The 24,924-nt window shown below is 32.1% G+C and overlaps 1 protein-coding gene across 1 annotated transcript; it reads right to left on the reverse strand.

The window, feature by feature from the left end:
• Positions 1-24,924, reverse strand: LOC108904301 (innexin inx1). The gene is made up of 4 exons (XM_018706796.2): positions 24,150-24,924; positions 18,559-18,666; positions 13,220-13,375; positions 1-1,266 (listed from the first exon to the last, which is right to left on the reverse strand). The coding sequence occupies exons 1-4, from the start codon at positions 24,396-24,398 to the stop codon at positions 700-702; spliced, it is 1,080 nt and encodes a 359-aa protein (XP_018562312.1). The 5' UTR covers positions 24,399-24,924; the 3' UTR covers positions 1-699.

Consider the following 24,924-nt stretch of genomic DNA (forward strand, 5'->3'; position numbering starts at 1 on the left):
CATAATAAAAAATTTTATTAAGTTTTTAATATACAAAATAAAACTAACTTGCATATAATAAAATTTCTTATTTCTAAAGTCCTTATAAAATAGTAGTATCGCAAATCGTAAAAATATTCCTCGATATGTAAAATTGCTATAAAAATTTTGTACAGTCGAACCTCAAGGCAATTTGTCATGGACTTGGCACAAGACCAAGTGAATCACAGAGTATAAATTAATTCCTTAAATTAACAGTTTTATAAGGGATTTCGTAAAAAAATTGAAATAAACTCTACCTCTCGGCTTCACCATACTTACGTCTTCCGTATAAGACTTACGAGTTAAATATTTTCTAAAATATAAACTTTTATAATAATTTGGCGTCTGTCTTAGATCCAACTTCACTTCTAATACTTTAACGAGTCTCGATGTTCACGTGAATACCTTCTAATATCTATCTTAACGTAAATCTTACTTAATTCGTGGTCTTTAGTTTCGTATAATGTCTTGCATTATAAATATCACAAACCCAAACTACTAACTTTGTTTTAAATACTAAATAGGAAATTCCTGTATTATTAAAGTCAACAACGTTGGAATGAATTAGGAAAACCTCAATTCCATGAGTGGATTCTTAAATACTTAAAGCTCTCTCCCAGATTCCAGAAAAGTTTGTACTGATCGAACATCCTAACACTGTACTAGACGTCGGCAACATCAATGGTTATAATTGGTTTCTATTTTCTTGGTCAGCTCCGAAATGACTTCCCTGTAAATGAAGGGGTCCATATTCGTTCCCAACATGAGCAGAATCCACCAATCCCCTAAGTCAACTTTCCTGCAAAGCGCTCGGCACACTTCGATGGGAACACTCCTGTGTTTGGCGTGTAGAATCCTGGGTCTGACTGTAGGACAGGCTATGATTATTATTCTGTATATAACCAGTACTGTCAACATGGTGGCTAAAATCATGAACCAGAACCAGATGAAGATATACGTCTTCTCGTTGACGATGTTCAAAGGGAGGATGCACAAGCTGTCGTGTTTTTGGATGGTTCCGGAGGCACCATATTTGTGGAAGATGCACTTCGTCACTCTCGGAAAGACGTAGACCATCGGGTCGATCCGGTCTTCCTGGGATTGCTCTGAGAAGTTCATGACGCGCAGACCGTACGACAGGAATTCTCCGTCGAAGAATTTGTTCATCAGGTAGAGCTGCAATATTATGTTCACCAAGCAGATGAACTCGCAAGACCAGTAGCGCAAAGCGTACATGTTGTGTCTCTGTAAGTAAAAAAGAATTGTAAGGTTTTCAGTTAGATGGGCAATATTTATATTTGTTTGAATTAGCCTAATATCTTTAAAATAGATTATCTATTGGATACGAATTAAAATAGTGAGCTTATAAAACAATACAGTCCGTACGATATTTGCTGAGACAGAGTACCAAAAATTTGGTCGGCCATCTTGGATCCGCCATCTTGAATTTTGCAAAATTGACCTCGGGTCCGTGATCAGCGACCCAGAAAACCCCCGTATCCCAAATTTGGCGCGAATCTGTTATTGTTTAAAAATTCGTGATATCTTACCTTAATTGACCCGTTTTTTTTTGAGGTTAGAAAAAGAACCATTAATTCTGACCGCGGATTCACGTTGGACGGGATTTTAGTAACTATACCGGGATGGCCAGAAGTACGGAATAAAATTCATATATTTTGAATGAGTTAATTTTTTTAAAACGCCGAAATTTTTTCCCATCTTTCGGTTATATAATAATTAATTTTTCTTCAACCCCCTAACCCCCAGCTACCCCTACTTTTTTTTCAAATGGAAACATAAGCCACGAGGACGCTCGTTGAAAAGCTTATAGAAAACCGAATCCTGCCATACCAAATAAAGTTTTATTTTTTCAATAGCAAAGTTTTTAGGGTTGTATATAACACCTACTTAACAAGTGAAATAAAATTTAATTATCTTCAGTGTTATCCTCCATGAATTTACACAGAATAAAATAAAGAATTTGGAACTGTACCTATCACTGCTAACGCAATAAAGATATATTTTTTATGTTACGGTTTTTTGGCACCACGTACTTGCCAGGCTTTCTGGTTAATTTTTCGCTTTAGTTGTAAATTGGAGTTCGAAACGTTACTATTGTGTCAAAATCAATTTATTTACTGAATTGCAATGGTATTGTCGGAAAGGCAACGCATCGAAATTTTGATATTGCTTGGATGTGGAGACAAAATAAGAAGTCAGGCTGAAGTGCGCGATTTATTTAATGCGAAATATCCCGAAAACCAAATCTCGCAAGGGACAGTTAGTAAAATATTTCACAAATTTGAGGAACACGGTACAGTACAGACTTTGCCCAAAACTGGACGGGCACGTGCTTTGAATGAAGAAAAGAAATTAGACATTGCATTAGAACTTGTTGAAAATCCTCATACTTCAACTGTTTCATTGGCCCGCAATCACGATGCTTCTCGAACTGCAATTCGAATGTTTCTGAAACAAGAGAAATACCACCCCTATAAGGTATGTCTTGTCCAAGAGCTTTTGGAAGACGATTATGATAGGCGATTACAATTTTGTGAGGAAATGATGAGACGGTGTGACGACAATAATGGTTTTCAACGAGACGTACTTTTTTCGGATGAAGCTACGTTTTATTTAAATGGAGTGGTTAACAGGCACAACTATCGCTTTTGGTCCCAGGAAAATCCACACTGGACATGCGAATCGCATACGCAGCATCCACAAAAAGTTAATGTATGGGCAGGTATCATCAACAACAGAATCTTGGGCCCATTCTTTTTTGAAGAAAATCTTACTGCCGCACGCTACCTGGATTTCCTAACATTTGACCTGATACCTGCTCTAGCTGTGATTTTCCCTCATGAAATTGATCCAGATATACCGAATGAAAGAATTTGGTTCCAACAAGATGGCGCTCCCCCACATTTTGGTATTGATGTTCGAAGATACTTAGATGAAATGTTTCCAAATCGCTGGATTGGTAGACGGGGTACAGTTGAATGGCCGCCAAGATCCCCCGACTTAACACCCCTGGATTATTTTCTTTGGGGATATTTGAAAGAAAGAGTCTACCAGGACAGACCGGATAATATTGAGAATTTAAAGAACAAGATTAGGGCGGAGATGCATAATTTACCAGCTGAAGTCATTCAGAATGCTGTGGACAGCTTTTATTATCGTCTTGGAGAATGCCAAATAGTGAATTGAGGACATTTTCAGCATTTGTGACATTGAGTATATTTTTGTAAATTATCTAGTTGTTTCAATTTGTATATGAAAAAAAAACTTCTTATTGAAAAAATAAAACTTGTTTATTTGGTATGGCTGGATTCGGTTTTCTATAAGCTTTTCAACGAGCCCCCTCATGCCTTATGTTTCCGTTTGAAAAAAAAGTAGGGGTAGCGGGGGGTTGAAGAAAAATTAATTATTATATAACCGAAAGATGGGAAAAAATCAAAATCAGTTAACGTGTTTCAGCGTTTCAAAAAAATTAACTCATTCAAAAGATATGAATTTTATTCCGTACTTCTGGCCATCCCTGTATAAAAAAACATTTGAATATAAAAAAAAAATTGTAATTTTCCTAGCACTTTTTCATGAATTTTTGCTGTTTTTTACCTGTTTCTTGAAATTAGGAAATTCCTGTGATGTGATAGCTCAATTCTGACACCGGATTCGTGATCAGGATGCAAAAATACTACAGATAACATATGTCGCATGAAAAGTACAGATAACTTTTCTTTTTTTGTGTGTCTGTGATAATCTACAAATAATATGGAGATTTTGAATTTAGAAAAACAGGAAAAGAATTGTAGGATATTCACTTTTATAAAATGTTTGTTCCCAAAAAAAATTTCAGTCTGCGCAGAAAGGTAAACAGCTTCCGGTGAAAAAAAAATCCATTTTCACCGAAACACCGTAGACCGCAAAAATAACATTTGCATTCTTCTTTATTCATGTAATTTCCAATAAAGCTTCATATAGGTAACTACTTCCTCTTAACTTTTATCGAAACAATGGAGACAACAATTAAAATTATATTACTACGGATACGAAGACGTTCTAATTCAATTTTAACGAGTACAGTCTGTGTTATTAGTATTAGCGATTACCAACGCTTATAGATCTGTAGATTTTCAAGGTAACATTACCTGCGTAACCATTTAATAGCCTCATTATACAAACGCATAAATTGATGACGAACGTTTCGAAATACATTAAATATGTATATCCTACTGTTCACTTTTCAACAATTTGCACGTGAATCATGTGGCCACTTTGTAGGTAAGTATGAAACGCAACGTCTGCGTCTCCAAAAATGTGGGCGCTAGGAAAACATCTCATATTTCGCGTACTGGACAATTTAGTCATATCAACAGTTCAAATATAATTGTACGGTAATCTTAAATTCCAAGTATTCTTTTTACGATAAAGATCATAATTGTTAAATTAAATCTTCGAGATCATCCGGTGTAAGGAATATACGGAGACGATTTAGTAGTAAAAATATAAAAAATATATTTCAAATATTCAGGGTACATTGATGTCTGTCCAAATCCAAATTAAATAGACACACCTCTCAAATAATCTCTGTGGAGTTAATAAAAAGCAAAATTAACGAGGTTTCATAATTAAAGTCAATATATTTCATTCAACTGTATCGATTTAGACTACAAAGTACTAGATTGTGGATTCATTTGTTTCTTATAGTTATTATATAACATTTTTTATTAAAGATTGAGTGATATATAGTCCATACGATATTTGTTACCACGGTAAATTGGCACCCGATCTAGAAAGACATTGGCGGAAAATTTCAAGGTACGCTCATGCTGCGGTAAATTGTTACAGTAGTTCAAATAACAGAACTTTAATGGCTTATTCTTTTTTTTTGGAATTCTATCTCAACAAATATTGAACCGAGTGTGCCATAAGATATTCCAGAAGCAAAAATATTACTACTAATATAAACATACTTTTGGTTGCCAATAAAAAGGAATTTATTTTTCCCAGACATATACAAATTTGGCTTTTAATTTTGACACATTTTTTCAAATAAACAATAGAGGATATGTCTTACTTTTTTACCAAGTGCAAAGAATACTGGTTATAATAAGGAACGTGTTTGTCCTGAATTTTATTAATCTTATGTTTTCCCAACTGGATAAATAAAGTAGATTTGTTATTCTTCATTCCATCACATACGTTATTTTATATACAAATTTGTTCTATTCATATTTATGAATTTCATTCGTAAGGAGGCTGCCTAATAAAATTATTTTGACCTTTTTGATTTAAAGAAATATATTTTGAATATTTTTGGCTTGATACATTTTCAAGCAAAAATGGACTTGTTATTTCAAGGAATATTGAAGTACCTAGAATTTCAATCGACGAAAATCCACAGTGGGTTTTTACAACATACCCAAACTAAACATTTTTATTATTCTTTGATTTATAGTAATCTTTAATAAGTAACTACTAAATGGGTGGGGAAATACTTCAATTATTCAAAGTATTATGAGGCACCTTTTCAATGACGTGGCTGACCGAAATCGTCACAACCACATCGTTCTGCTTGTCTAAGGATTTTCCTCCACTTTGAAGGATTTTTTTCAGTCAAAGAGATACATCAAAATTATTATCATATATGGACATATTAATAATTTCAAAATATATTACACTTACAATTATAATATGTACAATAAATAAATGTAGCACTTCAAAAGATGTCCTGGTACAGGGTGTTTTAACCGAACAACAACAAAAGCAACGGAAAATCTGAAATAATTCAAATGCAATCGTTTGAAATTATAGTCAATTCCTATTCATCACATCACACGTTTCCATTTGTTTCCTTTTTGTCTTATACCAGTAACCCACGACACCATGCCGCTCGAAAAAAATAGTTGGCCCATATTTGCAGTAGTAATAAATTAATTAATTCGGTATTGATATATGGGGAATGTCAGCAAAATGCTGCTATAGCATCGCTATTACATACCGAGTATTTGCCCCATTTAACTTGTAGCAAGTTCAAGCCTTTAAAGTTTCAAAATCATCCTAAAAAGTAATTATGTGAGTGGATTTTACACCAAAAAAAATTCTAGTAAGGACTGTGACAACTTTTACATACAAAGAAATGAAATAATACACCAGAACGGGCGTCGAAAATTCTCACATTACGCACGAAGGAAATCAACATAACGTACATGTTTTTTAAATATTTGGGTATGATTATTGTACATTTCTTATAATACCAAACCGGATGACTGGCATAGACTATCTACATTGTTATAATAACTTAACTTGTATCAACTACTTGTCAGATATGCCCTAATCCATTTGGTTTTTACAGTACTGTGCTCCATCTCATTTTATAAATGAAGTTCATGATTAATATCTACTGAATAACGTTACAATTAAAGCTTATAAATATAGGAAAAATTTAATAAAAAAAAGTTATTGTAGTTAAGATCAAGGGAAGAAACGTTATATTGGCCTACTTAATTAATTTCTCGTGAGACTTTAAGTAACTTCAACCTGTAAAGTTGGAAACTTCACATGGGAGTTCTTGTAGTCCTGAAAGATCGTACTATATCATCAAAATTCTTGTTAGAAATAACGTTGATTAGCAGGACTTTTTAATGATTATGGTTATGTAGGAATAAATATTATTTTAATGTTCGTGTTCCCACTGGGGTTAGGTAGAGTCCCATACGTCACTTCTGACAGTAAATTTTAATATTTTTAGTATTCCAACTTTGTTAATTCTCTTTAGCATGCTTAAAGAACATTTACACAATAGTACATTATACTATAAGGGAGAGAAATGCGTTATTTTGGCAGAGGTGCAATTTGAAGCCCGAGGGCTACAATGCACCGAGGACAAAATAGCATCTCTCCCGAATGGTATATACTATTTTTTCCACGGTCTCATTAACTTAAAAACACATATTTTGTCATTATGAAGTAAGTAGCACCAGAATTATTGTATTCGGATTTGAGCATTTATTTAGTAGTCGTTGAGTTATTGTCATAACTACAAAATAAACAAACAAAAAGAATTGTCAAATTAAGGTGCTAGTTTGGTTTAGTTTAAAGTTTGTTTAGTGCACAATGAATAATTGTGAGTCGGAAGAGATTGTGGAGGCTGCAAATATTGCAATAAGCAATTTGCTGCCTACGAAGTCAAGATCTTTATACGATATAGCCTACAATCGGTTCAAAAAGTGGTGCGCCGAGAAAAATGTTCAAGTATACAGCGAGAATGTTTTGTTGGCATACTTCAGTGAAAATGCAAAGAATTACAAGTCTTCCACATTATGGGCGCAATATTCTATGGTTAAGTCATGCTTGATAATTTACGACAACATAGATATAAGCAAATTCCCCAAGCTGATCGCATTTTTGAAAAGAACCGGTGACGGATATCAAGCGAAAAAATCGAAAATATTGACAAAGGGTGAAATCGACCGTTTTCTATCAAGTGCAGATGACAAAGAATTCTTAATGATTAAGGTAAGATTACTTTTGTTGTTAGGTATTTCAATTATTAAGTATTTTGATTTTTTATAGGTTGGATTAATTCTGGGGATTGCCGGAGCTTGTCGAACTGATGAACTAGTCAATTTAACTGTAGATGATATTGAGGATGTAGGCTCTTCCTTGATTGTAAAAATTCCAAACACTAAGACAAAGATTCCACGAACCTTTGTGGTTACCGATGTGGGAAATATGCTTGAATTGTTTCGAAAATACCTGTCCCTTCGTCCTCCCCACGTCAAGCATAAGCGCCTTTTTTTGTACTACAAAGCAGGAAAATGTAGTTCGCAGCCAGTTGGCAAGAATACCATGGGAAAAATTCCGAGTGTAGTAGCTTCGTATTTAAAATTACCTGATGCTGCATGTTATACTGGTCACTGCTTACGAAGATCTTCAGCGACATTACTGGCAGATGCTGGTGTGGATATCACGACAATAAAGCGTCATGCTGGTTGGAAATCAACGACAGTCGCTGAGGGTTATGTCGAGAACTCCATTGAAAATAAGACCAAAATTGCTAATCAGGTTTTAGTAGGTACCACTACTAGCGCAATCACAAAAACTGTAAATGTAAGCGAAAGTAATATTCCTTCTAATATTAATTTTGAAAATTGTACAAATGTAACATTTAATTTAAATGTCAATAAATAATTTCAATGTTATCTTTTTTTTGCATGAAAAACGTTCTCCATAATGTAAACTCCCTTGGGAGCATTAATGTAAACTCCCTTGGGAATAATCGACTACTTCTGTTTTAATTTTGATGTCATAGAAACTGATTTCTACTCCCGACCGTGGAAAAAAATAAATTATAAATATATTTCCGCGTGCAGTGTTCAAAACTCACATTTTAAATTCTCTGAAAAGGCCCGTTATAAAAATAGTTCATTCAGCTCTATTACCCTTTAATGTAAGTAAAGATCATTAAATACTTAATGGTTAATGGCTATTACTTATATTGTCATTGTTGTATTCCTGCAACACAATGAACAACATTGTCCTGTCAAATTGAAATGTTACGCCATTATGCTCTGCGCGATACTAAGGCAGCGCAATGGAACGTTAAATAACGCTCTATTTATGGGGTTACGTAACGTAAACTGTGAACCTATAATAAATCGCCTAGTCGGCCATCATCTAGGCCTGCAACTATCAAGAGGGGTCGACGGACCGCGTTCACGGCACGAGAGCTCCATCCTCCAATTAAAATATAAAATTGGCCGCGTAATTTAAAGTATCTGCGCTAGGTAGGTAATTATTTCCTGGTATCCAGCTGGACGTACACCGAATTTGGCCTCGGAACTTGTAATGGGTCTAGGAGTCGGTAATGGGAAGTTTGAAAAAGAGGCAGACGGGTGCGCGTGGGTTCATGTAAGTTTTTTGAACTTGAGGGAGAGGTGTGAACTGTATTCTAATGTTTTTTCGATTGAGTAATAACAATAATATGTTTCTCTTCTGGAAAGTCCGTACTTCTCTTCTAGGAAGGACAAGAACCAAGAGCGATAAAAAATTTAATTCAGATATTGCAGACACTTCTTCAGAATTGCAAAAATCAGAAATTGTCTTTAATCAATATTGCACTGTTTTTTATTCTCGTCATCAGTCCCAAATCTTTGTTCTTCCAAATGTCTTTCATTTAATGGTTCCAGGATAACATAAACCAAAAGACGCAAAGTTACGAAGAAACTACAATATCTAAAGATAAAAATTATATAGTGGTGCTATATTGCTGGACAATTCCAGTCTTTGCCTGAAAAATCTCCTTCAATCGATGTTGCAACAATAATAGACAGGAACTTTTCCGGAATTGGTTTCCATTTGATTGGATAAAGAGAGGTGCTATCATTGTACAAAACCTGCTAGACCTAACCTAACTTTTCCCTGTGAGGTACAAATAGTCGACATGTTTGTTTCATGAGGTACTGCTTTTACTGTTACCTTCGAAATTTTAAATTCAACTGTTGTGACAAACATTTGAACTACAACGAACAACTAAACATATTGAGATGAAACATATAACTCATGGTTTGATTTGAATTTCTTGATACGTCTCAATAAAAACAGTTATGAATTATTTGCAGATTTTCTAGAGAAGAATAAAACATTTTGATAAACGAGGTGAAATAAGTCTTTTGTTGGGGGTAGAGGTTGTGACTGAAACATGTAATATGCATTAGAATTCAGAAGAGAACCACTATTGCATCAATTTTTACAAATACGGATCATCCCAATGAGTTTCAGGTGACGATTTTTAAGACCATGTTCCTATTATTTTTCATTACAAAACACAGGTTTTACATTTGCATGAATTGCGGCTTGCATTGACACTTTTATAATAGAAGAGATAGCACAATAATCCTTAGTACTTATAGTCTAATTATACTTATTTAGTATCGTGTGTTTCCTATATTTTACACTCCAACTATTTTTGGAAGTAGAAAAAAAATAAAAGCTGACTGGATGAATTTTCCTGAAGTGTCAGAATTTTATATCACGTGACAACAAATGAACATTGCAAAAGTATTAAAACAAAAACTGACTGTTGGTTTTCAAATTAAACACCCTATATATTTGAAATGAGTGTAATAATGAGTATGTAAAAATATACAGTGAAGAAAGACAATAGTCTGTTTAGATGTGATGTTAATTTATTTTAGCCATAAAATTCTGGAGCATCAGAAAAATCATACAGTTATTGTATTTAACATTTTTTTTACTTCACTAATATCAGACGTAGTGGCAATAATAGCTGTGGTGCAGACACACCATACAGGGTGATAGATAGATCTTGAGAAATGCACTTTCCTTGAAAATTACTGAAGGTTATTAAATTCTGTAGGTAAACTTTATTTTCTTTCAGTGGTTATTATTCAAATTCAGGACAACAAAATTTTATTTATAATATGTGGCGCTCTGATATTTTTTTTAGAAGCATACCCCTTTGATGCTACTGGAAAGAACTTGTCGTAGTAATTTTTTATTTATGTTTGGTGTTTTTTTATATATTCAACAGTTTTTAATATAAATAACCGATTTTCAGCTTTATAAAATTATATGACTGGATATGGTGTTTTGGTTTGTTTGGTGTTTTTTTTATATATTCAACAGTTTTTGATATAAATAACCGAAAATCACATTTATAAAATTATCTGACTGGATATACGAAAAACAAATTGTTTATTAATTTTTTTTTAATTGTAAATTGTTTTCTGCAATATAATTTGAGATACCTTTATTTCGAAGAAAAAAGGTTTAATAAACACTGAATGTGATTTTCAATTGTTAATGTCTCGAAAACAACACAAAAGTAAGCTAAATAAAAAACTCTTATAATTAATTATTCTTTTCAGCGCCATTGAAACAAGAATCTATTACTGGGAAAAACGCCAGCATTAATGACAAGTCTTTACATTTTAATCAACTATTAACTACTCGTATTCACTTTATCTTTTGCTACTTGACAATTTTTATAGCAGTGTCACCCACCGTTGAAACAGAATTGAATATTAATTATTTTCTTCCATCACGTATAGAAATAATTTGCATACAGGGCTTTATAAAGCATGAGGTTGTTCCGTTTACTATCACAGCTTAATCAATATGTATTCCTGACGAAAATATGCATAAACCATTATCAATTTGGTGACTGATTATATTTTATAATTAGCTATAGTTGTAAACATATCCGTGACTTGGTAACTGATTACTTATTTGGCTCTCATATGGAAAAATAGTAACTAAAACTGCTGGAAACTGATTTGAATTATGTTCGTATGCCGCAGAGAATGCTTTTTTTTTATTGCTGTTTCGTTGCATGTACATAACGACAAGCTATTCGCTTCATCATCATTACTATAATTAAACTACTATTGGCTGCATCTGCCAAAAAGACGGTTACAATTTATAGGAAACGTATTTTCCCAGACACATGTTAGGGCCTACAGTGTTCCTACGTTATAGACTTTTATTAGAATTTTTGTTTTATATTTAAAAAGTTAAATTTAAAAAGCGAGGGATGATGAGACTGCCAATAATAGATAAGTATCTTGTTTGTTACTTGTAACTTTTTAAATATGAAGGAAAAGATTAAACACAAATTTAAAAATTGAATCTAGCTCAATGCCATGCACATAGTCATGACAAAAAAAATCACTTATTAATGTCTAAACAAGATATTTGCTGCGAAGAACTATTTAACCCTTAATAGACTCTTTTAGTCAAATATTTTTTATTATCGCGGCATAATAACCTTTCCGGAGCCTCTGGAGCAGATATTTTGTTAGAGTTCCTATTTATGGTTTCCTCAGTGTAGTATAAAATAAGAAAACTATTGAATAAAACTTTTTTTAAATTTGTAGTTCAGAAAAAATTTACGATGTTTTCGAACTATATATTTTTGATTTTTTTATTATACAGGGTGTTAGAAGTTTGAATGCCTCAAATTTAACAGGCGATAGAATACATTAAAATAAACTCAACCATTTATTAAAATCATCAAATCATAACTGCGTGCATAGAATACCATAAAATACAATGTTTATCACTTTTTGAAAGTCTTTATGCTTAATTCTAAAAAATAATTAGCGCTGTAATAAATTTAAAATTCGACGGTGCGGTGGTTTATTAATACGAGGTATTAAAGTGTCCAGCAACCACCAATACGCAATTCAGTTGGTATCTGGATTCGACCGTGTCGGAGTGTTTTTTGCGTAGCACCATTTCCTTTTCTAGAGGTGTTTTCCAGCTAGTGCGCGAAAATTGAATTCGATGGTGTCGTGCGTGCATCAAAAATGGTGGTGGACATTTTCAGCATATGTTGTAGATTGTTTTGTACTTGTGCGTTTAAAAATTACTGAATTTTACTTTTTGGTAAGTACCTAAATTATTTTTAATACGTATGATTATTTGGACGACATGAATCTTTGGGTACTTTAATTACATATTTTTCCAATACGTAATTTGATTAAAAGTTAAGTTCCTGTTTTAAGAGATTCGTAATTACTAAAATTCGAGCTAAAATTTAAGCACAACACTATCTTCGTACTACAAAATCGATACATTTTATTTTATTTATATAAAAACTGGAAAACAATTGTCTTGAAATTTACTAATTATTTCACAATAATAGTTGTTTACATTTTTTCCGTAGGACAAGTGCTGTGCATCAGCAAGTTAAGCGCTGTTGTCAGGTTCTGATGAAACTCCCCAAAATTAATACTCGCTGTATTTTGAAAACTGTTAATCTTACTGTAATATACAACTTTTTTGTGCATTTATGCTGAAGTAATGGCAGTCAAATTTCTTACACCCTGTATATCTTAACACGCTATAGCTATTTCAATTGAAAATGAGGGAAGTAATAAATATGAACTACTTGATATGTGACCACCTATAGAGATTTGACAACCTCTTTAAATTAGTTTTAAATATAGGCAGTTATTACTTATTGCACGTAGCATATATTTTAACAATTAATTCAGCCATTAGTTCGACCAGGGGGAACTAATAATTGTATAAATGATTGTGTAGTAATTTTCGCAATAAAAATATACAAAGTATGAATTACATAATATTATGTAGAATTAAATATTATAACTTTTCTACGAAATTACTTGCAAAGGCAGTAAATACTATAAAAATTAATTTTCCTCACCTTCACGTGTTTCATAAGGTATCCCAATATGACTTCTTTTTTCTGGCATTTCTCTTCTTCGGGGCATATTCCTATATTGAGACCCATCACAAGCGTTTTCATAAGGTTATTCTCACAGGCATCCCATAGTACTTTTGGGGTATAACAAGCCATAGCCTAAAATAATTTAAAAAATAGTTATTTTTACAAAGCGTACTGGCTGAAAACTTTAGAGAAAGAATATGTTAAATCCATTTTCCAAACGTCGTGGAAATATTGTAATTCTATTAATTAACTTTGTCTCTTGTTGTTTTCATTAACTATTAATGAAATATAAAATAACTTTATTCGAATAAACTTTATTTGCGGGAAGTTAGAAGTAGTTTACACAATTATTTGAAAATAAATAGGTATACGAATAATACAAGTCGATGAATTTAGGTATACTGAAAACTAGAAATATTTTTTTGATGGAGATTGTTCGGCAACCAGTAATAATATATATGGAACTTATCCGACTATTGTTGCCAACTATCTACCGTCCGTTACCGCCTTAAAAGAGTTAAAATATATCAGATTTAAATGATATTTGTAAATTCAGTTTGTTAGGTAATAAATAAGTTTATTTTCATAAGTTATAAAACACCACATTATTTGTAATCGAGCAATGCATTTTGTGGTTAATATAAAATAACTATTACATATTACAAGTAAACTGGCCACGATAGATAATCTTTCAGTTTCTACATAACGTTCTGTGGTTTTCTGTTTATTTTCATGTTTGTCATCCTGAAAGGATTTTAGAAGCCACAGGAAAACCACTTCTTACATCAGAATAAGTTTATTCAGTGTATAACATTTCTTAAAAAAATATATTATAACAAATGAGTAACCGCATTATCTTTTAACTATATTAATGTAAAACTACAGCTTGGTGGCACTTTTAAAATACCAGTGTGTTGGAATAAATTAACAGGAAGTTACTAAATTAGCGGAAGCAGACAGAAAGTGAAATAAACTTTCACATAACTAAAAAAGACATATTTAATAAACTGCAATTTTGTGGTTCTGTTCTTTTAATTAAGGTTTTATTGCTGTTTTAAGAAAATTACAATAATGGTTAAAATCCTACATTAACATTTTTTCTAAACTGTTCTATGGGTTTTAAGGACTTCGTAGTCATTAGAACTTATGAAAAAGCGCCTTAAGGAGGTTTATCTGATTTGGAATTGACGAACAAGTATTCATAAAAAAATTTATATAAGCTTATTAATATATAGAAAATCCTCAAAAAAATTATGACTAGTTTGGATACCTAAGGACGAGATAATTTTTCACGATTTAGTACAGAGTCTTATGAGAATGCAGATTTTTTTGGTCTTTCCACTTAGAATGCGCAACAATTGACGAACAGTTTCCACAGCAATTTGCATAAATAGGAAACCGATATCTAAGGAAACGTATGACAGCTTGTAGATGGTACCTGTAAGACACATAATTTATAATAATTCACCTTCAAACTGCTGTCGTTGACTAACTTATCATCCATATGGGTGACCGCGGTCTCGACGTAGCGTATTATTTGAAATTCGCAGGTGTCCAAACAAACAGAATGGTCAAACGGGAGCGAGCGAACGCCGAGCCGAGCGTGCCAGCCAAGTGCAACGTTGCCAAATCTAAAGGTTTAATACTTTAGTCACTAGCGAATCTACAGAAACTTTCGTTAGACTTTAGACGTACCTCCGTACCCGATAAACCTCCTTAAATCAGGGCTAAGCCCAAAACTGGAGGTGTGGTACTCGTAAATTTATTATAAAAATAACTAATTAATTGGGCGAGACCACCTGGATCTAGATTGGATTCGACTCGACAATGCAGTAATAGACAAACATAGGTGCGATTAAATTAATCATTAAATTAAATTTAAAGAAGAGGGCGTACTGGTTATAGTTTAAAAAATTAGAGATAAGTTCCATTTGGAAATATAGTGGCATAGTCGTTTTTCTCATTAGACAAAGATAAAGTTGTTACGGTAAACTAAATTAGAATTTGTGTTATCAAATTATAATGAATTCATAGTAATGTAAATATTTTTAAATTCAGTCGTTTCTGTGACAAAAAGTTTTACCTTCATTTCGATCTTTAAATAATATATCTCTTTTTATATTATTATTTAGGAATTCCGAAGCAGTTAAGACGTTTAAAAAATGTTTACACTTTTTTTTTCAATTATTCTCCTCATACTACTCGCATTCATGCTACTGCCTTCATCTTTAAATTTTGACATTTTTATCTCAAAAGATAAGTAACTAAAAAAAAACCCTTTTCAAAGTAATATACTTTACTTTATCATTAGCTTTCCAAAAGTACAGACGGGACTCATTGTATCCAGTATACCGTCCAAAAACATCCAATAATTTTTTCAGTATACTTTAAAAGGCGGTTTTTGTATTTTCAGAGATATAATTATTTTATTCTCAGTGGTGGTAATAACTTTTTTAAATTTTTATGGTTTTTCTTTTACGAACGAAATGTGGGATTTCAATAAGAGAAATAAGGGTAAAATAGATCTTAAAAATACTATTATCGCATGAAAGTGACAAGCCAGGGCCTCACTGAACGGTATAAATCGGCAACTTATCCCAATTTGGTGAAGCTCCGACAGCGTACTTGTAAAATTAATCCGATGCTAAATACGGATCTCAAAATGCTTCTTAGAAAGTATTTTCGAGATTATGTTTATTATTACTATAATGTCCATTTCTCTTATGTTTGAACATAAGTGAAAAAGTTTTGTAAGCACAGTCTAGGTGCTAAAATTCTACAAAACAATGATTAGAAATATTTGTAAATGTCTAATTTATATGTCAATTACTATTCACCCCTCTTTTTATTTAAAATGTGGAAAATATTGTGCACAAACAGTACATGTACTCAATGTTTTATGAATTTCATATTTGTCATTCTTAAAGAATTTTTATGTTGAGAAAAAACTATGCGGTTTGTGGCAATATAACATTGTATTAGATCATGCGCGAATATAGAACATCTCATTTCAAAATCTAAAAAATTTTCACTTACACATTAAATGGTGTGAAAAGTCTCACAATAGAAACTGATGTTCTTAACTAATATGATTTATTTATTCAGTACATTTTATTCATTACTTTCTCTTGCAATTCCTCTCCCACAGAAAAGTTTGACCGGTTCATAGAATGGTCTCTAATCTACTTAAATGTGAAGAAGTGGTATACATTTAGGTCTATAAAACCGGTATAAATAAAAATAGAACAATGACCATTCTTTTTTTAAGTTTTCAAGTAAACATCTTTTCGATTATATGGCCTCGATTTCGTGCCAATCCAAACGGGCGACGCTGTTCTTTCAAATCAAATTTGCACACTTCTTTGCTGCCACAAATTTCGAAAGCAAATCTTATTATTTTCTTCTTTGCTTGTTTTACAATTGGAACGCTTTTGCAATGAAACCGTGAGGTATACGTTCAACCGTGAAATCTGATTTCCTGCTTCACTAGGTTGTTCATTCACCTCATTCTACATAAATTGTGTTTCTGCTAAAAAGTGTCTGCATTTCTAGTTTTACCCAATTCGATTGTCAGCTTTATGGTCAATGACTCCACGTGTCCTTTCTGTTAGACAGAGATTGACTTGAAATTGGACAACCAAGAATGATATTTGGTTTTAGTCAATAGAAGATCGTACTGACACGAAAATTTTTGTTTACGGTTTGCTTTGTAAGATTTACCGTGAAGAAAGCGTCTGATTCTTTGCTTTTATCCTTTTTTCTATATGGTACTTTTATAAAGCCATTTCTAAGAAGGTACTGCACAGGATGGTCCTACATTGTCTCATTAGGAATATCTTTTTCATATTTTTTATGTTATTTTAACTTTGCGATAAAAAGTCTCCTTGGTTGTTCAATACATGAATAATTTGCCCATATCTCTGAGGTATATTCTACACCGGGACCTTGCATACACCGTTCTTGAAGCTCATCTTGTAAAAGATTGACCATATTGATGGTACCAATACTGTGTCGCTGTGAGATATTTCTCTTTTTCCTTATTCTCAGCTACTGTTCACTCATTATTTCTACTGGTTTATCCATATTCTCCGACAACATAGATGAATACTCCCTGGTCCAAGTGCTTTGCATGGTTGACAGGTGATGTGTGCTCACTTGTTTCTGAGCTGGATGATGGCGAGGCTCAGCTTTCAGATACCTATCTGAGGGACGATTTTTCTGTAAAATAATGTCCATTCGATATTTTCTCTTGGCATGGATATCTAGGAAAGCAAGGGTACCTTAAATCTCCAAATAATTATATATGATAATTGTATCGTCAACATATTTGAACAAACGCTTCGGTTGAAAGTTGCTGACTCCAGCACTTCTTCTCTAAAGGCTTCCATGTAGATATTTTCTAGAAGTTGGGATAATAGTGAATCCATAGGTGCCTCTTCAGTTTGTTCATAAAACTGATTTCCAAATGAGAAGAAGTCCATCTGGTGAATGCTTTTGTTTACTAAATTCACATCATTTATTATCTTCTACAATTAGTCTTCAACGAAGTTTTCCAAGGCCGCTTGAGTTGGCACTCTTGTGAACATCGATATCACGTCAAAACTAACTAGGATATTATCTGAGTCTAGTTGGATCTTGTTGGATTGGCCATGAAGGTAAAATGTTCCACGTTTTTAGTCTGTATTTCCCATGAGATCTTCAGTTTTGTGTGACACGTACCGAACGAGTAGGTGAGTGGTACATTCAGGCAATTTAATTCTTGAATCATTTGGAATAAAGTTCCTTGGAAATGTTAGATGCCTGATTCGTTGACGCCACCCCGTTCTCGACTTTCTTGATTGCGTTATTCTTGGTCTTTGTATACATCAAGTCTTGTAGTAGGTTTTCCGCTTTGAGCGCATACTTTGTTGTGTCAAAAATGACTGTTGACTATTATCACCTCGTTACACATCTTATTAGTAATAATTTTTCCTATATTTAAGTTCCTTCGTGACTGACTATGTTGCCAGAATTATATTGTCTTAAATTTTTAAGTAAACCGATTAAAATTACAAAACCAGATAAGTATATGTATTTTTTAAATTAGACATTTCAGACGCTATATAGTCCTGACAGTAGGAACTTTTTCTCATTTTAAAGAATACTCAATTTTTTTAACACTTTTAAAACTATTGGGGTAAATTTCCTAGACATTTGGAAACAATTTCTAGAACACATATTTTATGTTGCTTGTCGCCAGATCTAATACATGGACCATATCCTAAAGCTTTAGCTTAACAACCTACTCCTACAAATGCTTTTTTAATGGTTCATACCTGGAAAAACAAAACGAAACAGACCCACTGGTAGTACGTATAATACTTCTGGGCTCCATCGTCGTCGAAGTCGTTCGCTATACCGGGATGGGCAACTTCGGTTCCGACCTAAACAAAAAAACATCGTTTAATTAGTGGTTAGAAATCAACGAATAACGATACCCTATCATTACGATCTGGACCATCGTTTTAGTACGCTCGCCACATATAAATTATATGGATTGTAGTTTGCGTGAGACTAATGTTTTTAGGATTTAGATTTTCATAAAAACATATTAAAGATCTATATTGAATATCATGTTTTCTGTAAGAAAGGAGCTTTTATATTACTTTGAAGGCAGTAAGTTAATCAAAAGGTATTTGCTAATATATAAATATATAAAAAATAGTCTCGTATGCAACTTAGTTATGAATAGTTATTTAAAATAAAAAATAAATCGAATAAAAACGTATATTTAAAATATTGAAATCCTTAATGTTGCAAGTCGTTATAGAATTGGTCTATTCTTGTTCATATCTATATTTGTTTTGACGTAATGATACATTTGATGTAAATATAGAAATAAAAGTGTGAATTAACAATAACTTGTTGCAAAATACACGTTGATGCACGAACTAGAACAAAATTTGATCGTGAGAAAAAATATGGATATGAATGAATTATCAAAATTTTCTCCAAGGAAATAAATGGAGAATTTTTTTGTTTAATTTAAGCAGTTGTAACTATTTTAAATAGAAACTCATTTTACAGAAGATGTATCTTATTTATCAAACATTTACTTAACATTTTCTCATAGTTAGAAATGTCTAAAATTGATTCAAGCTTCATACGATTTTCGAGTATAAAAATGAATTTAGTAAATCGTTTTCAGATACATATACACGTAAATATTGAAGGATAAACACTATTTTGGTTCTTTATCGAAATTGCACTATTAACTTGTGTCAAGTTTTTGATTTCACTATTATTTTAAAAAGGAAATTTATTAATTCAGATAATATTCTGAATTATGTATGTTGCTTTGCCCTTCATTTAAGATACTTTGGAAAAATATAAATAGTAAAAACATATTTTTTTATAACCAACCCTAACAAACAGGTTCCATGTTTCTCGGTAAAACTGCACTCTAGGTGTAATGTAACTTTAAGTGTATAAGGTAAATTTATTTAGTTTGACATCAAAATAAACTTGTATTACTGCATCTTTAAAATTAATTTGATTTATGTTAATAGCTTTAAAGTAAAGCGGAAGTGCATTTTTAAAATAAAGCAGTTTGATTTGCATACTTTTAATCATCTAATGTTTTTGTCAAACAATTTACCTTATTTTGAACCTCCTAAACGGTAACTGAACTCTGATCGACGCATGTAATCGTTCTCTTAAATTTATTATAGCGTTAGTGATACATTCTTTTATTTAAAACTCCTCAATTTAAGTAATAAAAACGCACATTCAACCAAACATTCACTTTATTACAACAACGTTCTTGTTCCTGATTTCATACTTATCTGTTTACTTTCTTTTACTATCGCCATTTCCGATTTTTAAGTGCTTGAGGTTGTATCGATCCAAATACAATTTACGTTAAGTACTTTCCACGATTGTAAATATTGACAAAAGTTTGTAAACAGTTCAAATTGCACATTTAACGAGAATTTGGTGTATAGAATTTTATCTATAGGTATTTCTTTCGCTAAATAGATATAAAATAAACATAAAAGATGTGTTCAAAAAGTAACAAACTAATTTTAGTCATATTGAAACAGAGATTATCAAGATATTTGGCACTGCGTAATACTTTAAACTTATGGAAATAAATAAATATTTTTCTACCTGTCTCATATTTTCATGCTTATATAAATTAAATTTCTCAAAAAGGTGATTTTTGAAAGGCTAAACCTGGGCAATATTTACAAAGCTTCCAATAATATATTAGTAGCAAATTCTCGAATTCAATTCAACTTAATTCCAGTACTTCATCACAATTAATGTTTCTTTAACATTTAACAGTATTTTTCGTCGTTGGTAGGTTAGTGTTAGTGTTTGTGTTTAAGCCATTAATAGTCATGATTGTCATTAATGTACCAAGCAAGCCGAACAATGACCATAATTGTTTAATTTGGAGTCACTGACTGTAGAACTGATTGCATTCAGACAAAGATCGCTTGTGCAATGAAAGGTCAAAAGTTGCAGCAGCCAACACGAATATAATATGCCTAATTTGCTGCATGCTGCATGTCTGCGTCATGCTGCTGATTCAATTAGCTTTTCTTACATTCGTCATCTGAGAGATAAGGGTACTTTATGCTTCCAAAATTTTTAGAAACTTAGAATCACTCAGTAAAGAATTAGCTTGCACTGAGAATAGTATAACTTTCTTGTGCAAGTGTAGACAGTTTAAAATCGTTGCAAAAGGCTTAAGGCACAAGGATACAATGGAACAAAATTAACAAGCGGGTAATGCAAGGATAAGGATGACATCAATGAATTTAAATTTTAATATGATATAATTCTTTAAATTTGAATGTTATGGAAATTATCATCCAACGTTTTTGTTAAACTGAATACTTTTATGCGATAAATTAGAAAGGTAAACTCGAAATTTTGCGTGGGCAAAATACACTTTCTCCTCTTTCTCCTCTATTACTTAATTCTTTAAGTTAACAATATTTTTATATCACTACCCACAGAACATAAAGCTACATGATTATTTTAATGTGATATTTTACACCAACTTATAGGTACTCAAACTTCATTCATCATTAAGGAAATGAAATCATTCTTATAACATACACATAAATTGTTTAAAACCCACTCGTAGGCCTATGAGTAAATTGCACTTGTTTAAAAGATTCTTAGTATGTTTGATCTCACTTCTATTCATGTTCTCTTTATCCTACATAATTAGTGAAAGTTTAAAGTAAGAGTACATTTTACTTTGAACAATACAATGCTTACTCACGGTGTAAGGTCATGTGAAAAAAATGCCGATTTCGGCGATTTATAACATTCAATTCCAATAAAGTAAAATTAAGCATTGTAACAGTAAATTAATTACAAGACAGCAAGACTAAGTTTAAAGAATAATGATTTTATAACAACCTTAGAACTCATGCAATATGCAATATTTTTCGCTCTCTTCTCATTTGTTTTTGATAACCGTATTTTTTATTATTATTATAGTAATAAAAATTAATCTGTGGGTATAAGTTATAACAATCTTTTTAACATATAACTACGACAACCTACATCACTATGCATGTATATTTATTTTATTATACTGCCAACATGTGTTGGTTTGGGATTTAATGTAAAATACATATGTTGGCATCACGAATCCCAGAAAATGGTATGTCTGGATCTTCTCAAAGTCAAGCTTAATTTTTTTGGCGCCCATTTATTTCAAACATATGCAAGCGAAGATAAAATCTGAACAGCACTGATTCCGTTGAACGTGACGTATAATTTTAAAATGTGACTAATATTGTCGTTTCCAGTGACCATATAAATAACTTTTACGTTCTCATTGACCTTTAAACTCATTACATTTTGTGTCTGAAAAGTCATTACTGCAATACCGCAAATGATAAATATTGAATTCTAATATAAAGTTATAATACGAAATTAATTACATATTTATGAAATTAATACAATGTTGACAGGAAGAGGACGGATTTAAAAAAAAAGGAAAAACGTACTCGTACATAAAAAGTAGTAATAAACACCATTAAGGACATTATCAACATGTTATTTTAAGAAGCACTAGAAATATCAAAATATTCTTACTTAATGATAAACCACTGATATTATATAATTGCCTCAAATAAATTCACATAAAAAATTGTGAAAAAAACTTTATTACGAATAGGCACTTTTTCTATAGGCACATTGTTTTAAATATAATTCTAGCTATAGTTTCCTGCAACTACGTTTTTTTACAGTTTTAGATATTGACAATCTTAAATGATAAATGTATTGCAAATGTAAGTGTTTTTGTTAAATTATGTGTTTTAAATATTTTATATTATTATATTATAAAAAGTGTAACACAAAACTTTATAAACAGTAGCATGCACCTGCACATACATCTATCTGTCAGTCTGTCTGTGTTAAATTACGTTTACACCTTTATTCATTTATGTGACTATAGGATTCTAAAATAAAAATAAGACAAAAAGTTACAGATATGGCCCATAATTCAGGATAAAATAAAAAAATAGTGAAACTCGATAATGCTTTCAAGTTATAGATCTGACGGTCAAAAAATTATTTCTAAATTTTAGTCTAAACTTTAGACAAAATAGCAAAATTTAGTTCTCCAGTTTGCTTTAGACTCTAAAGCAAACTGGAGAACTAAATTTTGCTCTAATTTTTTTATATGTGCACTTTCCCATTTTCTTATCAAAAGATTAAAAATTTTTGGTAATTTTACAGTAAAAAAAATGTCTTATACTACTTTACAATATTTCGGAATGAAATTGATTGTGAGAGAATAATAAATATGGATTATTTATAAATTTTTCGTCAAAATACATCAAATTTAAACATAACAGTATTATATACAATAAATTACGATATCACTGTCATTAAAGCATACGAAAAAAAAATATTTGAAAACAGTATTTGAAAAATATGAATAATAACTACTTACAAAAACAAAGCTAAGTGAAAATGATTATTTTTAATAACCAGGTTTTGAAGGTGTTTGTATCTTCTTGTTAAATAAACTAGTATTCATTTTTTGAAAAACATTCAAAATTCCGTTATTTTCAATATTTAACATAATTTTTAATGATAAATGAATATCTTTTCGCTCCAAAATTGTTCAAAACTTTTGACTCAAAAGTTGAAAATATTGGGACAAAATTTACCCATATGCCCCTCAATTTTAGATGCCCCTGACTAAAATGTAGATATCATTTTTTAACCATTAAATCCTTAACAACACACAACAACGCAACAATAACAATCACTTCCAAATTTCATCGTTTGTTCGTGTTTGTCAATTTTAAGGGACTGTATCCCCTTAGGAGGCACTTCTCCGCCTATGTCTATTTCTATTTTTCTCTTATTTTAAGTTGTACAATGTATTCGTAAAATATTGCAGGGTAATTTCGTGATATATTGTATCATAATCACACCAAAATAATATATTGTGACAATGCTTTTAGGGCTGCTTCAATTTTAGAGAGCTGTTTAAATTATTGTGAAATACGCCGTAGAATATTATACGTTTTCATAATTAACTCCAAACTGATATAATGTAAAATGTAAAGAATAATAAAAAGTTCTATTTATATACATAATAGTCATCCATATTTATAGAAAACTATACCTATAAATAAATACTGCCTTAATATGTTTAAGAATATATATCATTTAGGAATAACTGGAAATTAAACATGGGAAAATTAAAAATTATTGACATCTACCCCCACCACTCTTCCATGAGAGCGGAGAGGGATAAAACTGAAAACTGTCAACAAAGCGTGATTTTTGACAACGCGGGAAAAATTTAAAAAACGTTATTCGATCGCTCGATACTTTTCGAGCGAAATCCACCATATTTAGAGACAAAAGGTCATATTACCTGTCTCCTGAAGGCGTCTGGCATTGTAAAAGTAGAGGAAATCCAGCAGTACGTGTTGACCACATGGTTGGGCAGGCCGTTGACGATGCATTGGATGGGGTTGCCGACGAACTGAGTAGCCGTAATAATTACACTGCACGCCAGCAAAAGGGCAGTTGTGAAGGTGTTGTGCATGCGGAAAATAGCACAGTCCGTGACGATCTCATGGTACTTCAGAAAACTGGCCAAATTTCCCAGTAACTTATACATCTTTCCCCGGTTTCCTCGGCCAAAATGTCAGTCTTGTTTATCACTGAAATGCACACCCTCCGGCCTCGCTGTGCCAGTATCGATTCGATCTCGCACGTTCGTCACCGTCCCTCGGTGCACGGATTCATTTTACGAATTTGGAAACACTTAATTTTTCTCGATAATGGTTATGTGTACAATCATACGATGGATTCTCTCTGTTGAATAAGTTGCTACTGAGTCCTGCCCCCTCGATTTCTGTGGCCCCCACTACACCGGAACAGCGGCCGAGCTCACTTTTCCTCGAGGGTCGTGCGCAGCACCGAGTTGTTCCGCTGTAACTCTCTAATATTTTAAGCTGTGCTTGCCCTGTTACAGTTTTTCTAATGGTTCTAGATAGATTGCGTTTTAGATTTGAGATTCCCCTTGATCGTTAAAGATTTGCACGATACGTCAAGCGATTATATTGATAGTCGATGGACGTTTTTTTTTTATCCAAATTCATTATTATTCTCAACTATTCTCAAGTCTGGTCAGTTTATTACTT

This window comes from Anoplophora glabripennis, unplaced genomic scaffold (assembly GCF_000390285.2).
Source record: "Anoplophora glabripennis isolate ALB-LARVAE unplaced genomic scaffold, Agla_2.0 scaffold101, whole genome shotgun sequence".
In the NCBI taxonomy this organism is placed as follows: Eukaryota; Metazoa; Arthropoda; class Insecta; order Coleoptera; family Cerambycidae; genus Anoplophora; species Anoplophora glabripennis.